Source organism: Geotrypetes seraphini, chromosome 12, assembly GCF_902459505.1.
Source record: "Geotrypetes seraphini chromosome 12, aGeoSer1.1, whole genome shotgun sequence".
NCBI classification, from domain to species: domain Eukaryota; kingdom Metazoa; phylum Chordata; class Amphibia; order Gymnophiona; family Dermophiidae; genus Geotrypetes; species Geotrypetes seraphini.
The window spans coordinates 16,306,622-16,326,157 of NC_047095.1; the positions used below are offsets into that span (position 1 = coordinate 16,306,622).

General features: G+C 40.8%; 1 protein-coding gene across 1 annotated transcript in view; it reads left to right on the top strand.

The window, feature by feature from the left end:
* PLPPR5 (phospholipid phosphatase related 5) overlaps positions 1-19,536 on the top strand; it is a 198,065-nt gene that overhangs the window by 61,685 nt on the left and 116,844 nt on the right. The window contains exon 2 of the mRNA XM_033915361.1: positions 9,681-9,813. Within this exon, the coding sequence (XP_033771252.1) occupies positions 9,681-9,813 (133 nt within the window). The remainder of the gene's footprint in view (positions 1-9,680; positions 9,814-19,536) is intronic.

A 19,536-nucleotide genomic window follows, 5' to 3' on the forward strand; every position in this document is an offset into this window, starting at 1 on the left:
CCCTACCCAATCTCCACCCCCAGACCCCACCCCCATAATAGTACTAATTGCACCTTGCACGTCCCGTGCCTCATCTGGAAGCCTTCCCTTTGACGTTGCAACGTCGGAGAGAAAGCTTCCGGTTCAGGCGCAGGATGCCCGTAGGAGCCGCTGCCCGTGGCTTTGTGCACTGAATCAGTTAGGAAGAGGGAGCTGGCTTGAAGGAACGCCGCATCGATCGCACCGTGGACCGGCGGTACTAGAACACTGTTTTGGGGCCGATGCACGTGCTGGCCTGTGGACCGGCAGGAAATTTCTGTGGACCGGCACTGGTCCATGAACTGGTGGTTGAAGAACACTGACTTAGGAGACTGGGGTTGTTCTCCCTTGAGAAGAGGAAACTGCGAGGGGATCTGATCGAGACTTTCAAAATACTGAAAGGATTTGACAAAATGGAGCAGGGATAGCAGTTATTTACAATGTCCAGTGTGACACGGACAAGAGGACATAGACTGAAGCTGGTCCAGGGCGAATATCAGGAAGTTCTGTTTCACACAGCGAGTGGTGGACACCTGGAATGCTCTCCCAGAGGAAATAATTGCAGAATCCACCGTTCTAGGATTTAAGGGTAAACTAGATGCACATCTCCTTAAGAGTGGCATAGAGTGATACGGGTAAGGGTAAATTAGATGCACATATCCCTTGAGAAGCATACAGTGATATGGGGACTAAAACTATGCCAGGGTACACCTGGCGGGGCCTCCGCATGTGCGGATCACCGGACTTGATGGACCCAGGATCTGATCCGGAGATGGCAATTCTTATGTTCTAAATATCATAAAACGCCTCTCTAGACATGATTCTGGTCTGTTTTTTAGGCACTTACATTTTGTCTTTTAAGAGTATTTTTGTTGTTTTTTCATTTTTTAAGTGTTTTCAACATACGTTAAGAAACACTAGGTGTGCTGTTTATAGAATTTGGGCCCTTGTTCTAAAACTGGGGACCAAAATATCTACAAAACAACATTTCTTATATACCGCAGCTACCTCATGGTTCTATGCGGTTAACAAAACTTAAAATACAAGTATACATGGTATAAACACAATTAATTAATTAAAATATTTATCAAATAAATCAGTCTTCATATATTTTCTAAATACCAAATAACAAGTAAAGATAGAAAGATACCAAGATGGCGTCTGAGATGGACGCATAATGCTGAGCTCTGCGTTAGCGCCGTCTTTCCCTCTCAATTTCCTCATGTCGGCTCAGGTTTTTTCGGGCCATGCACCACTGATTCATTTTACATATTTCAATGGCCGGTGTGTGCTGAGGCCGTGCTGGTGGAGTGGCAACAATGGGGAAGAGGAAGGGAACTCTTTATCAGTAGAGTTAAGGAAGGAAGAATCATTTCAAAATTTGAAGACACATCTAAAAGCACATTTTTAAAAAAAATGGCTCTCCCAAATTGAATAATGGAATGGGGACCACAATCTGCCTTAATTTGTATTAATTTGTACTGATTCATGTTGATTTGGGTTTATTTATTTCATATAACAGTTTTAGTGGATATGTTTTAGAAATGCTAATTTCTTTGATGCTCTCATGCTCTGCCAGTGATGGATCTGTGAAGTGTGCTATGCCGGGAGTTGTATTAAGAACTGCACTAAAATATGACTGTTTGCTATTAGGCCACTTCAGAGACTTTTCTCTCTCTTAAATTTGTTTTATTTTATTTTTAATCTTCTTTCATTATTTCTGTTTTCTATCTCTTTGATAATCTTGGAAATGTTGTTATTACATATTTTTAGTTTATCAGGTACTTTAGCTAGATTGTGAGTCTTCGGGACAGATAGGGTAGTTTTTCTCAGTACCTAATTTCATTTTAGTTTGATACATTGTAAACCGTTTAAGTCAGTAAAATGCAGAAGCGGTATATTAAATCTTAAATAAATATAAACATAAACTCTGAGGCCAGGACCTCCATACAGCTGATCCATACGACACTGGATGCCTGAATGAAACATCAACCAATGGGGACTCCCCAGACCTCGGGAGGAAAGCCGAATGAATCGGCAGACCTTGTGGAGATCAAGCTTCCCTGAGCCTGATTCAGAGGCAGGCTCCTTCCCAGTCTGGAAATTGCGGGAGGAGAAACAGCTGACCCAGGCAGTGGTTTTGCTGTTGAGCCCCAGAGGAAAAGTGGGAGCAGAGGAGATGGAGGGATTAACTCCCACAGGAGCCCAACCAATGGTGCCTGATGCAGGAATGGGTGAGAACTTTTTCACTTCAATTGAACAGTTTGGGGAGATTGTTAAGCCTGATAAAGTTAGTATGGAGACCATGGCCAACCTTAAAAAAGCCATGATAATGGTACGCTCAGATTATGCCATAATTAGCTCCCAGGTTAATGCCCAAGGAGTTACTCTAAGTGAACAAAGTGAGAGCATTAAAAGACACGAAGAACAAATCTCTCAAATAAAGTCTTTGGAGTCAAAGATAATTAAGGAAAGGTATTCATTCAGAAAAAAATTAGAATATATGGAAAATAGACAAACAAGAAATAATCTGAGAATATTAAACTTTCCCAAGTCTCTGATAATTTCTCCTTGGAAATGGTGTGGAAATACCTAAAAGAGACTCTGTTAATACCTGAAGAGAGTTTGTCACCTATAACAAAAGTCCAGAGTATTTCAGTGGGTATGACGAAACAGACTGCTTCTACCCCATGAGGAGAAACGTAGAACCAAGAACCTAAATTAGATCCTGAAGATTTTCTGGTGAGTGCCTTAGAAGTAATTACCGAAAGATCTACCCTTATAGTGACATTCACATTGGAGTTTGACACACACACAAAAAAGAAAGATTTCCTCTCTTATAGACCAAGGATAAAAAATGTAAAAAAGGGAGAAAAATTTTTTTCAGATATATCACTGAAATGAAAAATGGAATTGCTAAACTAAAAGATGCTAGGAACCGATATGTGGAGAGTGATAAGGAAAAAGCAAACGTGCCAAACAAATACTTCTGCTTTGTATTCATGGAAGAAAAACCTGGAAAAGGACAGAGATTGTCTGACAAAGTTACACAAGAAAATGAAGTAGATCAGGGATCTCAAAGTCCCTTCTTGAGGGCTGCAATCCAGTCGGGTTTTCAGAATTTCCCCAATGAATATGCATGAGATCTATGTGCATGCACTGTTTTCAATGCATATTCATTGGGAAAATCCTGAAAACCTGACTGGATTGCGGCCCTCAAGGAGGGACTTTGAGATCCCCTGGAGTAGATTCTATGCCGTTCATGGAGGAAAGTTTTTATGAACATCCTGAAAAACTAAAGGTGGATAAAGCGATGGGACTGGACAGGATCCATCCCAGGATACTGAGGGAGCTCAGAGAGGTTCTGACGGTCCTATTAAAGACTTGTTCAACAAATCTCTGGAGACAGGAGTGGTTCACTGGAGAAGAACGGATGTGGTCCCTATTCACAAAAGTGGTCACAGGGATGAAACGGGAAACTACATGCTGGTAAGCCTCACTTCGGTTGTTGGAAAAATAATGGAATTGTTGCTGAAAGAAAGAATAATGAACTTCCTAGAATCTAATGGGTTACAGGATCTGAGGCAACATGGCTTTACTAAAGGTAAATCGTGCCAAACAAACCTGATTGAATTTTTTGATTGGGTGACCATAGAACTGGACATATGCTAGATGTAATTTACTTAGATTTCAGGAAAGCCTTTGACACAGTTCCTCATAGGAGGCTGTTGAACAAACATGAAGGGCTGAAGTTAGGACCCAAAGTGGAGAAATGGATTAGAAACTGGTTGACGAACAGATGCCAGAGGGTTGTGGTTAATGGAAGTTGCTCGGAGGAAGGAAAGGTGAGTAGTGGAGTCCCTCAGGGTTCAGTGCTGGGGCCGATCCTGTTCAATATGTTTGTGAGTGACATTGCTGAAGGGTTAGAAGGAAAAGTTTACCTTTTTGCCAGAGGAGGGAGTGGAAAACATGAAAAAGGATCTGCAAAAGTTAAAGGAATGTCTAAAATCTGGCAACTAAAATTCAATGCAAAGAAATGCAGAGTAATGAATTTGGGGATTAATAATCAGAAGGAGTTATATATGTTGGTAGGGGAGAGGCTGATATGCACAGATGGAGAGAGGGACCTTGGGGTTTCAAGTTTATTAGGTTTTTATATACTGCCTATCAAGGTTATCTAAGCGGTTTTACAATCAGGTGCTCAATAATTTTCCCTATCTGTCCTGGTGGGCTGACAATCTATCTAGCGTACCTGGGGCTATGGAGGTGATAGTGTCATAAGATATAAAGGCAAAAAAACAGTATGACAAGGTGGTAGCTGCTTCCAGAAGGATGCTGGGCTGTATAAAGAGAGGCGTAACCAGTAGAAGAACGAAGGTTGATGCCCCTGTACAGGTCATAGTGAGGCCCCACTTGGAATATTGTGTTCATGTTTTGGAGACTGTATCTGGCAAAGGACACAAAAAGGCTTGAAGCGGTCCAGAGGAGGGTGAAGAAAATGATAGGAGGTTTGCGACTGAAGACATATGAAGAGAGACTGGAAGCCCTGAATATGTACACTTTAGAGGAAAGGAGGGACAGGGGAAATATGATTCAGACATATAAAATACTTAAAAGGTATTAATGTAAAACAAAATCTTTTCCAGAGAAAAGAAAATGGTAAAACCAGAGGACGTAATTTGAAGTTGAGGGGTGGGAGACTCAAAAGCAATGTAAGGAAATTCTTCTTTACGGAGAGGGTAGTGGATGCCTGGAATGTGCTCCCGAGATAGGTGGTGGAGAAGAAAACAGTGATGGAGTTCAAAAAAGCATGGGATGAACACAGAGGATCTAGAATCATAAAATAATAGTAAATATTGAAGAACTAAGGCCAGTACTGGGCAGACTCTGAGGCCAGTCTTGTCTGTATATGGCCGTTTGGGGGAGGATGGGCTGGGGAGGGCTTCAATGGCTGAGAGGGTATGGATGCACTGGAGTAAGCTTTGATGGAGATTTCAATAGTTGGAATCTAAGAACAGTACCAAGCAGAGCTTTAGATTCTTGCCCAAAAATAGCTAAGGAGAAGAAGAAGAAAAAAACAATACATTTTAGATTGAATCAGGTTGGGCAGACTAGAGAGACCATTTGGGTCTTCATCTGCCGTCATCTACTATGTTACTATCCTTTGTACTGAAATTCCCTGTTAACTGTTGTATCTCTTTTGAGGTGCAGAATTTTTTGTGTTTTTTTGAACCAAAACAATTACTTGAGTTTGTAATGGCTAGAGAAGGGGGTGGGGTGATTATTAGCAAAATGGATTCTCCCTCAGTTTAACGAACCAGCTGTCTGGGGGATAGAGCGGTGTCTACACTCTGTCTAATTTGAAAGTTTTGTTTTATTTCCTTAATTTCCTGAATATTTACTTTGTTCTTGGATCATGATATTGTGGACTAAATAATAGATATAATTATTCCTGTATTTGTTTAACTTGAATTAGTTAATATGACTTAAGATGTTATTTTCCAAATCCTTTTGCAAGTTTATTTGTTTATTATACTTAAAATTTTGAATAAAGATAAAGTAAAAAAAAAAAAAAAAAAAAAAAAGAAAGCTACATACTCATTTGTTTATCCCATAATGATGCCTGTTAAGCTAACCCCCTCTTTTACTAAGGTACACTAACCCAGTGGTTCCTAACCCTGTCCTGGAGAACCACCAGGCCAATCGGGTTTTCAGGCTAGCCCTAATGAATATGCATGAGAGAGATTTGCATATAATGGAAGTGATAGGCATGCAAATCTGCTCCATGCATATTCATTAGGGCTAACCTGAAAACCCGACTGGCCTGGTGGTCCTCCAGGACAGGGTTAGGAACCACTGCACTAACCGATAGCACACGTTAAACACTAACGTGTCCGTAGACTAACATGCACGCATTAGCGTTAGCGTGCGCTAAATCGATTAGCGCACCTTATTAAAAGAGGGCCTAAGATCTTACTAAAGAAGCGTTTATACACATCCTTTTATAGAAGGAAAATCAAAGAGTCGAAGATCACGTAGATGTTTTCTATTGGCAAATATAAAATGATCCATGAGATAACTGGGTAAAAACCCACTGAGAGTGTTGAAACAGATACAGCAGAACTTGCAAATCACTCTTGCCTCTAATGGCAACCAGTGCGGTTTATGGTAATACTGCGTCACGTGATCGGATCGTTTCAGTCCAAAAATCATGCATGATCCCTGGTAACTTTAAGGAAAGCTTGATTTAAACAGAATATCCTGAAAAGTGCAGTGAGAGAAGATCACAATGTTTCATCGGGGTAATACAAATGGAGGTAATTTTGCAAATCACCTTTCCCCAATGGCCTTTAAAAGCAAACAGACATTCATATATTTTAATTCAATAGCTAATTAGTAACCATTGCAACTGCTTCAGGACCAGTATCATACTCTCCCCATATTTGGCACCAACAGTGATTTGTGTGGTTGCGTTCTGGATTGCTTGCAAATAAGAAATATATTTCTGAGTCATCTCAATCATAAATGTCTTTGGGCTTCCTCTCTGGCTTGACATTTTATCAAAAATGGTTTTCAGCAGTTTTATCTGATCTAATATGAGTAACACTGATAGACTGTCATTAATTAATGTGTCCACATGAGGGTTTTTAAAACTAGTCTCTTAAATATGAAGACCAAGTTCTCTAACTGGATGCACACAATTATGCACACCTTGCATGCCTAAGTAATAATAATAACAACTTTATTTTTCTATACCGCCATAATCAAACTGACTTCTAGGCGGTTCACATAGAAAGAAGGCTGGACAATCAGCGAATTACACAATGTAAGAAGAAGGAAGTTACATAATAATTAGGGAAGCATAGGGAAGGAATACATGAGAGAAAGAAATTACATAATACATTGGGGTTATAAGGGGAAAGAATATCTGAGTAGTGGTAGAGGAGCAGCCTAATGGTTAGTGCAATGGCCTGAGAACCTGGGGAACTGGGTTCAATTCCCACTACTGCTCCTTGTGACTCTGGACAAGTCACTTAACCCTCTGTTGCCCCAGGTACAAAATAAATACCTGTATAATATGCAAACTGTTTTGATTGTAATCTACCCCCTTCGTTGGCATTTAGAGAGGCACATGCAGTTCTATAAGGGAGTGTTTAAGTGCTATAGGGCTGAATTCAATAAATGGTGCCAAAAAAGGGCATGCACCCTTTAATCACATCAGTGGCTCCCTATCCACCTTTGCTTACAGTTCAAGCTCCTATTGCTGACCTACAAGTGTGTTCATTCTGCTGCCCCTCAATATTTCTCTTCTCTCTCCCAGAGAACTCTTAGCTGTACCCTTCTCCTCCACTGCCAATTCCAGATTTCTTTTCATCTAGCCACCCCTATGTCTGAAATAAATTACCTGAGTTTTTCCACCAAGCCCCTTCCCTTGTTTAAAAGCAGACTGAAAACCCACCATTTTTATATAACCTTTAATCTATAACCCTACTCCCCACTGCCCACTAACTCAGCTATCAGATTAACCGTTCCTCTTAACTGTATCCATGACAACCTGTTTTTCTTGTCTGTTTTTAGATTGTAAGCTCTTCTGAGCAGGGACCATCTTCTTTGTGACTGTACAGTGCTGCATTCATCTGGTAGCACCATAGAAATAATTAATAGTAGTAGTAGCAGTAGTATAGACTAATAGCATTAATACCCCTGCCCTAACTTTGGGCGCCAGACCTGCTGAAACTTAGCGTAAATACTGGCGCCCATGTTCGACACGCTGACCCAGTATCCTATAACTACATGTATAATTTTGGGGAATGTCCCTGAGATGCCAATGCCCCTCCCATGGAAACAATCTCTTTTGAGCTACACACTATGAGCTGGGCACCCTGCCTTATAGAAAAGCGCACAGCCAGATGCAAATACAAATTTTAGTGGGAGTCAATTAGCATCAATAATTGGTTATTGATGGTTTCATAGCTCATTCAGTTATTTTGTGCATGCATCTTGGGCGCATGCTCAAATTTGGGTATCCAGATTTCAATATTGTCAATGTAAAATAATACCTTCCTCCCTCCCTCTCCTCCTCCTGTCTCTTCTCCTCTCCTCCCCCTACTTCTCTACCTTTACTCGAATTGTACTTATTTAAGCACAGAATGACACTCAAATTGTATATTAGATTAGATTAGATCAGATCAGTCTGGGCACCATATAAAGAATCCAGCAACAGCAAGAGGCCATATACCAGAGTAGAGAAGGGGCAGGCCACCTTCTTACATGCTCACCTTATAGTATTCTTTACCTGGCATCTATGTGCCATGCTGTGTACACAACTTACAGTAAAGCTGTGCAGATTGCATGGCACACTTAACTGAATTATGACAGCCATAGACCTAAATGTAAGTATATCAATTTTGACTTATGCTAGTATTCCATAACAGAATCTTGGTGCCAAGATGCTATTATAGAATTGGTGCATAACTGGTGATATTGAGGCGTCTACTTTGAAGTGCCAAGCTATAGCATCACCCTCTATCTATTGAATATTTCTGCTTCTACTGCTGTGTACCAAGTGCTTGTAAAATGGCCACTTTCCAAGGAGCTGTCAGACTTGCTGCCTTCTGGCATCAAGTGAAACGTGCCAGATGTGATTTCAGTTTCATTCTTTTCTATTACGAAAGATTTTTTTTTTCTTCCAAATTTCTTCAAGACTGGAGAATTCCCCTAGATTTCTACTTTAATTATTACATGCATGCAGTGACATAGTAAGGAGGGGAGGGGGGGGGGCAATCTGCCCCGGGCACCAACTTCCTCCTCTCTGCATCCCCTGCTCCTCTCCTCGCTGCGTGCATGCGCCCCTTACTTTCCCTTGTACCTTTTTACTTTCCCGTCGCAAGGTTGCTGCCTGCTTTGGCATCGGTGCTCTCTCTGATAAAACTTCCAGGACCCGTGCCTAGGGAAAGGGGCACGTGGTTGTGGTGGTGGTGGGGTTCAGGGAAGAGGGTGGGGGAAGGGCGCCCCAGGCACCGCTCACCCTTACTACGCCAATGCATACATGACAAGGAGGCAAAACCTCACGAAAAGTAAACAATCACAAGGAAAGTAGGGATGGAACTGTACAAATCAATCAGAAATAATAAATCTAAATGTTTATTATGATAAATCAAAACAGTCTATATTGTAATGTTGGATCTGGTCTATTGAGCCAGTCCTATGTTGCGATATCACATCAGACTCAAACGAAAAGTGTGGAAGAACTTGTAAGTTTCAAGGTTCCACATCATTTTCTCCTTAGCTGGGCTAAGAATTTTTCATTGGCTCCTCATACAATGGATTGAATGAATAAAAGGGAGAATAAGTTGGCATTATCTTGTAGCTGACAAACAGCCATCCTGTATCAGTCAAATAGCAGGTGAGTAGTAGTCGACATTCATTGATGTCAATTGAATATGCCAGAAACACAGGTAGTATATAAACAGAATATAATCAGAAAACCACCTTCCATCACCCATTCCCACCGCACATATCAATTTAACTTAGTGATATAGTCCATAAATCAGTGTCAAGTTAGCTTGTCTTATTTTATAGAATGTTATGAAACATTGCATTATTTTTGAAAAATGGTACTTTGGAAAAAAATTTAATTTTCCCCTTTTTTTTTTCTCAAGATAATCGTGGGGGAAACTGTAGTGTTTTGCCTTCAGGTGGCCACGAAAGATTTTGAAAACCAGGAAAAAACTATTTTAACTGGAGACTGTTGTTATATAAACCCATTGGTGAGAAGAACGGTCCGATTTCTTGGTAAGAGTGCATCTTATTTATTCATGATGTATTTTATAACAGTGATTCTCGACTTAGGGGCCCTTTCATTACGCAGCATTAAAAAGTAGTCTGTGCTATCCCCAATGTGGGTCTTTCCCACACGCTGAGGCCACTTTTTAGTGCTGCTGGTAAATGGCCGAACTTACTTTTTCTCCAATAATGTTCACGTGCTAATTTTCCCATTAGCGCTTGGCCATTAATACTTGAGCACTTAGCAACGCATATTTTCTTGATAATCAGGGTTCATGAGCTAATCCTGTGCTAATCAATTAGTGCATGACAAGGTCCACGTGCTAGCTGATTAGCATAGATATGCCCACTCTCCACCCCTAAATATATGCCTGGGGCCAAAAATTTTATTTTTTAGCACTTGGGTAGCACGTGCACATACAAAAAGTTACCGTGAGATGTCTGAGTGCACCCCATGGTACTGCATTTTAACCTGCAGTAAGCATAAGAACATTAAAACATAAGAATAGCCTAATTGGGTCAGACCAATGGTAGGTACATCAAGCCCAGTAGCCGTTCTCATGGTGGCCAATCCAGGTCACTAGTACCTGGCCAAAACCCAAGGTGTAGCAATATTCCATGCCACCAATACAGGGAAATAAGTGACTTCCCCCATGTCTTTCTCAATAACAGACTATGGACTTTTTCTCCAGGAACTTGTCCAAACCTTTCTTAAAACCAGCTACGCTATCCGCTTTTACCACACCCTCTGGCAACGCGTTCCAGAGCTTAACTATTCTCTAAGTGAAAAAAAATTTCCTCCTATTGGTTTTTAGGAACACTTCCCTGTAACTTCATTGAGTCTTACCACAGCTAATTAAATGGGCTCCTTAGTCCTCAAGAACCTCCACTGCACAGCCTAACTAGTATGTAAGATTTTCTTATGCATATTCATTATGGATATCCTGAAAACCTGACTAGAAAAAGGGTTCCTGAAAGCTGGGCTGAGACTGACTGAAAAGAATCCAAAGTATTCCAGACCAAATAATACATTTTATAGTTCAGATTAATAGTAGCCTTGTTGACATTGAAGAATATATGCATTCAATTAATATTCAAAGCAATTTACATAGTCAGGAGAAGGTTCAGGCCATCTAAATTTCTTGTTTGGGCTAACTATGAATATTCAGTGATACTTAACCAGATTGTGCCGCTGACTACTTAAAGTTGGCGCCTAAGCCCAAACCAGCTAATTTGGGGGTGATCGTAGGCTGGAGTCGGCACTTATGCAGTTGAGTGCTGATATTTAGAATTATCTGCATAAGATTACCTCATAAACTGGGCCACATAAAAGCTGAACCCATCTTTATTTAGTTCAACTTATGCAGTTAAATGCCCAGACATGACTCAGCAATGAATATCTGGCTCCCAAAAACATTCTCACTGCTGCCAGATGAATATTGGCTGAAAATCTGTCAAGAGTAGGATACCTTTCATTAAACTAATATGACTGTTCTATATAGATGTTGTATCAAGTGAGCCTTTAACCCCCTTTTTAGATATAAAGGCCTTCTTTTGTGGATTTTCCACTGGTTATTGGCCATCTTCACATGGTGGCTGGGGCAAAATAGACTGAAAAGATAGCCATATGTGGGAAAAAGTATCATGGGGGTCAGTTTTTAAATTGGCCTTTAGCATGTTTTTGTTTTTTTTTAATGCAGGACATAGCTTTTAAAATCTCCTTGGCTGCTGTCTGTCTGTCTTTTTTTTCTGTATGTTTCTCTTTTTTTTTATTTCAATCTCTCTCCCTGGCCCCCTGTCCTCCTGTGTGTGTCTTTCACTCCCACCTACCTGTCTTTCAGTGTGTGTGTGTCTCTATTTCTGTCAGTCTGTCAATGTCCCGTCTGTTTTTTTTTCTTTTAATCTCTCTCCCTGGCCCCCTGTCCTTCTCTGTGTGTCTTTCACTCCCACCTACTTGTCTTTCAGTGTGTCAGTCAATGTCCTGTCTGTTGTTTTTTTTTTTTTTTTTCTTTCAATCTCTCTCCCTGTCAATTATTGAGCCCCATCCTACCTTTTTTTTATCACGCGTTGTGTTGGGAAGGACAACCGCCACTCGAAGCAAATTGTCATGCGCGCACGTGCTGAACGTGTGCACGCGCCGCATGTGCACGCGATGCACGCTTTACAATTTCTCTGCTGGCCACGGAGCCACGAAGATTGAAGTGCGCATGTGCGCTAAGGGTATTATTATATAGGATGCACATACTTACGAATTTCACCAATGCTCTACCAAACTCTATCCCTCTAGATTTATTTATTTATTTATTCAATTCTCTATACTGTTCTCCCAAGGGAGCTCAGAACGGTTTACCTGCTAGAGAGAGTGCAGAGGCGAGCCACAAAACTTATTAAAGGAATGGAACATATGAGCTACAAAGATCGACTCAGGAAGCTGGGACTGTTTACCCTTGAGAAGAGAAGACTGAGAGGGGATTTGATTGAGACTTTCAAAATAGTAAAAGGATTTGATAAAATAGACCAAGAAGCAGCATTACTGACATTTTCACATGTGACACGGACAAGAGGTCATAGCCTGAAACTGAGTGGCAGCAGGTTCAGGACAAATGTCAGGAAGTTTTCTTTCACACAGCGCGTGGTGGATGCTTGGAATGCACTCCCGGGGGAGGTTGTGGAGGAGACTACTGTACTGGGATTCAAGCGCAAGTTGGATGCATACCTTCTTGCATATCATATTGAGGGATACGGTAAATCCGGGTCTCCATAAAGGAGTACCTAAATGGGCCGCCGCGTTGCGGATTGCCAGACTAGATGGACCTCGGTCTGATCCGGTGAAGGCGTTTCTTATGTTCTTATTCAGATACTCAAGTATTTTTCCTTGTCTGTCCTGGTGGGCGCACAATCTATCTAATGTACATGATTTAACTGAGAGATTAACTGTAGTGCAATGGTTAAAGCTACAGCCTCAACACCCTGCAGTTGTGGGTTTAAACCCAAGCTGGGTTAAGTGACCCTGGGCAAGTCACTTAACCCCCCCCCCATCTCCCCTGTTACATTAGATAGATTGTGAGCCCATCAGGACAGACAGGGAAAAATAAATAAATGTCTGCCAATAAAGTACATACCATCACATTCTTTTACTTTTGTCGATATTTTCTAATAGGCCATTTACAGTATATGTGTATGTGCTCATATACAGTATTGTGGAAAGTAGCTTTAAAATTACTCCCATAAAGTTCAAATTGCTCTCATAGTATATTAGTATTTACAGATGGCATATGACAAATTCCCTCAGTCATGAAAGAATTCTCAGGAAAGTAAAAATAGTTTAATACATTCGATATAACACACTTCAAAACACTTGTCAGAGTTTTATACAATTCAAAACATATATAAAAATATCAGAAAAATTAGAACACTATTAATATAGAAAAAATCCAACAATCAGTCCAAGAACACACACATCCGTCCACACCTCATTATTAAAGTAGGATGTAATCATACTTAATAAATTAAAATAATCAGGATTAAAACACAAAATGTTGTTTTAAAAAAAAAAAATTATATATATATATATATTTTTTTTTTCCCAAAATCAATGGTGATTGTTGATCAAAAGCTGCTGATTGGGTTGCCTCTCCAAATGCTTTCCAAAAGAGATAAGACATTAAGGGTTCCTTTTACGAAGGTGCGCTAGCGTTTTTAGCACTTGCACCGGATTAGTGCAAGCTAGCCGAAAAACTACTGCCTGCTCAAGAGGCGGTAGCAACTAGTGCGTGCGGCATTTTAGCTCGTGCTATTCCTCGCGTTAAGGCCCTAACATGCCTTCGTAAAAGGAGCCCTAAATTCCTCATGCAAATATATAGGGAGGCTATTCCATAACCATGGAGACTTCCAGAAAATGGTCCCTTCTCTTGTAGATGTCAAACAAGCCGCTTGAGCTAGAGGCAATTATAATCATGATGAACCAGTTCAGTGCAAAACCTCGTAGGAACAAAGGCCCGGATTCTCAAATCGGCACCAGTTTTCTATGTGCTAATGGATGCCCATACCTCTGTTAAAAACCCTGTCCAAATGGTGTTTTTAACTGAGATTTGAGGTGCATATGGGCGTCTAGAAAATCGGCACTAGAATCATGCTTACATAGGCAGTTTAAGCCGCCAAATGCTAAAGTATTTATTTATTTAAAAATTTATATACTGCATATTAACTATGCGGTTTATGTGGTCAATGCCAGCAGTCGCATTAGGTGGTCTAAAGTGCATATGTAGGCGTGATCCATGCAAAGATAGATTCCAGAAATGTAGGCCAGTGAGAAGCATCACCTAGTAAAACCAGACAGAAAAGCTTAAAGTGAATATTGATATGAAGAATATGTAGAACATTGACGTTTCTTTGTAATGAAAGATGATTTATTGATTTTTGTACATTTTATTATTCTGTTTATTTACTGTGTATCTTATGTTGTAATCTGCCTTGTTAAAGGGGAATTATAAAAAATAAACTATACTGTATCTATATGGAATGTATTATCAGATTAGAATCAAAGATACTGATTCCTGTAAAGTATCTAAGTTTCCAAGTTTAATAGAGTTTTGTTATACCGTCCATCACAAGTATCTAGACAGTTTACAATTTAAATACAGTAAAAGTTAAAAGAAGAATAGAAGTATATAAATTTAAAATTTGTTTGGGAGGGGGATAATAGACATGACAGACAGAAACATATAGGGAAAGAGGGGAAGGGGGAGGAAATTACAATAAAATAAAGGATAGAAAAGGGGTGGACGGTAAATACAATTGGGGAATCTAGGTCCTAACTTAATTAATAACAAACAATTAGCACCTCATAATTGGCTTAAATTACTCGTGTGCGGATCACCGGACTTGATGGACCCAGGGTCTGATCCAGAGATAGCAATTCTTATGTTCTTATGTACTCTTTGGTTTTTTGCCAGGTTCTAGTGACCTGGATTGGCTGTGAGAATGGGCTTGATGGACCATTGGTCTGACCCAGTAAGGCTATTCTTATGTTCTTATGTAATTAGATGGTTAAGGGCCTTTCTAAGGCACCTACCAGAAAGCAGGCATGGTTAGGGGCAGATCGTAGATGTGTTTTATATGTAGTTACAAGTATTTAGGCCAAGAAAACCCTGGCATAAATAGAGTGCATCTAATTCCACTTTAGATACTGATAGGTACGATTCTATAAATGGCACCTAACTTAAGATTTGACTTCAAAGCAGGCAATGTGTTTAAGTATATATATGTGGAAACAATAACTTCAAATCAATGTATATACAGTATACCTCCCAAAAATATATCTTATCAAAAATCTTTGAGCCCTATAATTTGGATATTGTGACCCCATCTCATTGCTATGGCTCTCAGTTTCTTAATATTATTACTGTTTTTCCTTATAATTTTGCCAATTTTCTTTAATTCTTGGATCTTAATTTGTGGACTTGAGCATAAATAGTATATTTGTTAACTTAGGAATTATATTAGTATTGTATTTGATATCTATTCTATTTTTGCTTTCTGTACAAGTGTAATACTTGAAATTTAAGTTGAAAATAATTTTAAAAAAAAAATCTTTTGTTATAGAAAAAATCTTTTGTTATAGAAAAATCTTTTGTTATAGAAAAATCTTTTGTTATAGAAAAATGACCTTCTGAGGTATAGCCTTACTGATTGTATAGCATATCACAGTATCAGAAAGAGCTCAATGGCATCTTCATTAGGTCATATATGACTCAATCATTGTTTTCAAACTAATTTTATCAATTGTATCAATTGATGAATTTTTGAATCCACTTATCTTTAGTTATTCAAAGACACCTTCACCCATGGAGACATTTTACTCGACATGAATCCATGTTTTGATAATTTAGCTGAGTCATGAGAGTTTCCTAAGGAGTTTAAAAAATATTAAACTGTTATAGTAAATAACTCAAAGTTATATGTGTTAACATGTACTTGAAAATTTTATTGCTATTACCAAACTACAGATTCCTACTAGAGAATGACACGGTGAAAAAATTGGTCCCCGTCACCGCCCCGTCCCCGTCTCACCATCCTCTGCACCGCCCCGTCACCGCCATTCCCTTCACCGCCCCGTCACCGCCACTGCCACCCCATTCACCGCCCCGTCACCGCCACTGCAACCCCATTCACCGCCCCGTCACCTTCACCGCTGCATACATAAAAGCCTCAAACGGGTACGATTTTATATACTTTTCTTTATTTACGTATAAAGGAAACATTCTTTAAAACTTTAAAACTTTAAAACTTAGTTAAATATTAGTTAATAACTATACAAAAACAAACACGACATGTACTTTTAATGCTTACAATGTTAGCCTACATGGTAAGTAGACGCGGCCGCTGTACCTAATCGTGGCAAAGATCTCCCTGCCGTGATTAGCATAGTGACCGCGGCTACGGCTGCAAGTCTCCCCTCCCCCCAGCGATCACGACAGGAGGGCACCCAACCCCTCCTGTATGCTTCTCCTCTGATCCTCCTTCCCTCAACCAAGCATCTCTTTCTCTCCCTCCATGAGTCCAACTTTTCACTCTCTGCGCTCTCCCCCTTCCCCAGTGTAACATTTCTCCTTCCCTCCTTTCTGTCCTCCCCATCCATCTTGCCCTCTCCATGAGTCCAACACTTTCTGCCTCCTGCACACTTTCTCTCTCTGTCCTTGCCTCTTCCCTCAGTGGTATCCCTCCTTCGCACCCCACAACCCAACATGCTCTCTCCCCATGCACCATCTCACCTTCCCCTCCAGTGTGTAGCACCTTTCCTTTCCCTCCTTTTCTGCCAGGTTCAGCAGTACCTCTTCTCCCTTCCTTTTACTTCCCCCTTGTCCAGCAGTACCCCTTCTCCCTTCCCTGTTCCCATTGTCCAGCAGTACCCCTTCCCTCCTGTCCAACAGTATCCTTTCTCCCTTCCTTCTTCCCCTCCTCCCCTTGTCCAGCAGTACCTGGTGTACACTGGGCAGGAAGAGAAGCTCCGGCATCAGCGTCAGCTGACTAGCAACTTCCTGCAGCTGCATCTTTTGCTGGGACTCCTGTCTTCGTGTATCCGGCAGATATGCGAAGGCAGGTGTCCCATACGATGGGGGGTTGCTAGTCAGCTGACGCCGGAGATTCTCTTCTTTCCCAGTGTGCAAGATTGCGCCAGCGTCAGCTGATTTGCAACTGCCTGCTGCCATCGCGTATGCCGGGACTTCTGCCTTCGCGTATCCGGCAGATACACGAAGGCAGGAGTCCCAGCATACGCGACGGCAGCAGGCAGTTGCTCAGATTTCGGGATCAGGTTGCCCAGTTGCAGTTGCCCAGATTGCGAGTTCGGGTACTAGACTGTGTATTCCTGTAGACCCCCCCCCAACGGCCTACCCTAATTTAAGATTGACATGCACTATGGGCTAGATTCACTAAAGCTCACCTTGTTGGGCGATCCGTGGCCAAGTCTAACCGGGTGACCCATTCACAATGCATCCTCATGCAAATTAAGGCGATCGGAGGCACGCCCCAGAGCGACCCCCATGGATCGCTGCAGAGCGATCCTGACGCATGTGCAGACTGCACAAGCGAGGTCAAAACAAAGGGGGGGGGGGGGGTAGATTGGCAGCGAGCCTCCAACCACCGCAACCTGTGTGTGATGTTACCGGCCTCCACAATGACGCTCTCTACCACTCGGCCAAGCTGCAGCCAGATGGAACAGAACACGCTGCAGCCAGATTAGAACATGCTTTTAACCTGCAGGTTAAAATCACGGGCTCAAAGGGCAGCAGAGAGCAGGGCAGCTGAGAGCACAGAGCAGGGCACGTTTGCACATGGGAGATGTTTAATTTCAGAGCTCCAGGGCTGGGATTTCAGGGCTGCAGAGAGCAAGACAGTCGGAAAGGACGTGAGTCACTGGTCCTTAGCAGTCGCTTCTTTTTTGGTCAGCCAGCCTAGTCGCTTCTTTTTTGGTCAGCCAGCCTTTTTCTCTTTAGTGAATCGCTGCCTTTCTACTTTGCATGCCATTTTACCTCATTTGCATGTGTGCATCGGATCGGGAGGAAGGTTAGTGAATTGGGTCGGGGTCACAAAGTGGTCGCAAACTGTTCGGGACACAATCGGTAAGCTTAGGGCCTCTTCTGCCAAACTGCGCTAGCAGTTCTTTTTTTTTTTTTTTTTTAATCTTTATTCATTTTTAATACTTTCATTAAGTGAATACAAGGAAAAGAATACATTTTACACTTTATACATCACCTAAAGTCTTTATAATATATAGTGAAATCAACATATTTCCCCCGTAAAAATTATTATATATAAAGTTACTGATAAAGTAAATTCATACGCTTCCAAATATGCAAATATTTAATTGTGCAAACCCCCACCCAATCCTTCCCACCCACCCAACCCATCCCCTCTGGATGTGCAATTGATATAACAACAAATTCAAAACTATAATAGATCTACAAATGACATCAATGGGCCCCATATTAATTTAAAAATTTTTATGTTTCCCGACAAATCAGCATTCACTTTCTCATATTTATAAATTAGACATAAATTTGCCCACCAGAATGTGAAATTTAAATGGTCCCAATTTTTCCAGTTTCTCATAATTAATTGTATAGCTGTTCCTGTCATAATTAAAAACAATCTCTTTCTATATTTATCTAGGGGATCTTTAACATACAATATTGTCCCACAAATCACAACTTCATAAGATAAAGGAATCTCAATTTCTAAGATATTATTAATATGTCCCCAAATCGACTTCCAAAAACTGAGAATCCTAGGACAATAAAACAGTAAATGATCCAAAGTACTGACGTCTAAATGACAGTGCAGAGAGCCGTAATGAATGGCCCGCATTGCTCCCGACGCTCACAGAATTCTATGAGCGTCAGGAGCAGCTCAGGCTATTCAGCGCGGCTCACCATGCTACAAACTGATAGTTTGATAGAAGAAGCCTTTAGTGAATCTAGGCCTTTGCACTGCATTCCTTGGTGCCTATGTTTTAGGCACTGTTTATAGAATCAGGGCCTAAGTGCTCTCATGTCAACAATTTAGCACATGCTAATGTGAATGCAATAGGCTAGTTGGTACTTCCATCCCTGCTCCATCTCTTCCCCAAAAATATATATATAAAAAAATAGTGCATGATTAACATGTGCAAGGAAGAAAATTACGACAAGATGATTTAGTTCATCCTACAATAAGCCTTTTAAGGCGCACTAATCATGTGGTAAGGCTTAGTGCACCTTAGCAAAGGGCCCTTTAGAATGAAGTTCTTTGCTTCCTGTGGGGGAAAAAAAAAGAATTAATCAGAGATGCTCAATGCATTTGGCATATTTGAATTAGTCTTTACAGATAAATTATCCTTCCCCTCTCTACACGGTATTCGCTATGCAGGCAAACTGGGAAAATCCCTTCTCTTCAGAATCACAGGTCTTTGGAACGACCTTACTACCCCGCTGCGGAACTTGGGCTCCCTCCAATTATTCTGCAAGCAACTGAAAACCTGGCTTTTCACTAAAATGTAATTCTATCCCCCCTTACTCTTCTCTTCTATATATAAGTTCATGTAAACCTTTTTTTTCCTTCTCTTCCTATATTTTAAGTTCTTATAAACCGTGCCGAGCTCCACAACATCCGTGGAGATGATGCGGTATATAAACTTAAGGTTTAGTTTAGTTTAGTTTAGATTCAACCTTATATTCAAAAGCATCCAAATAT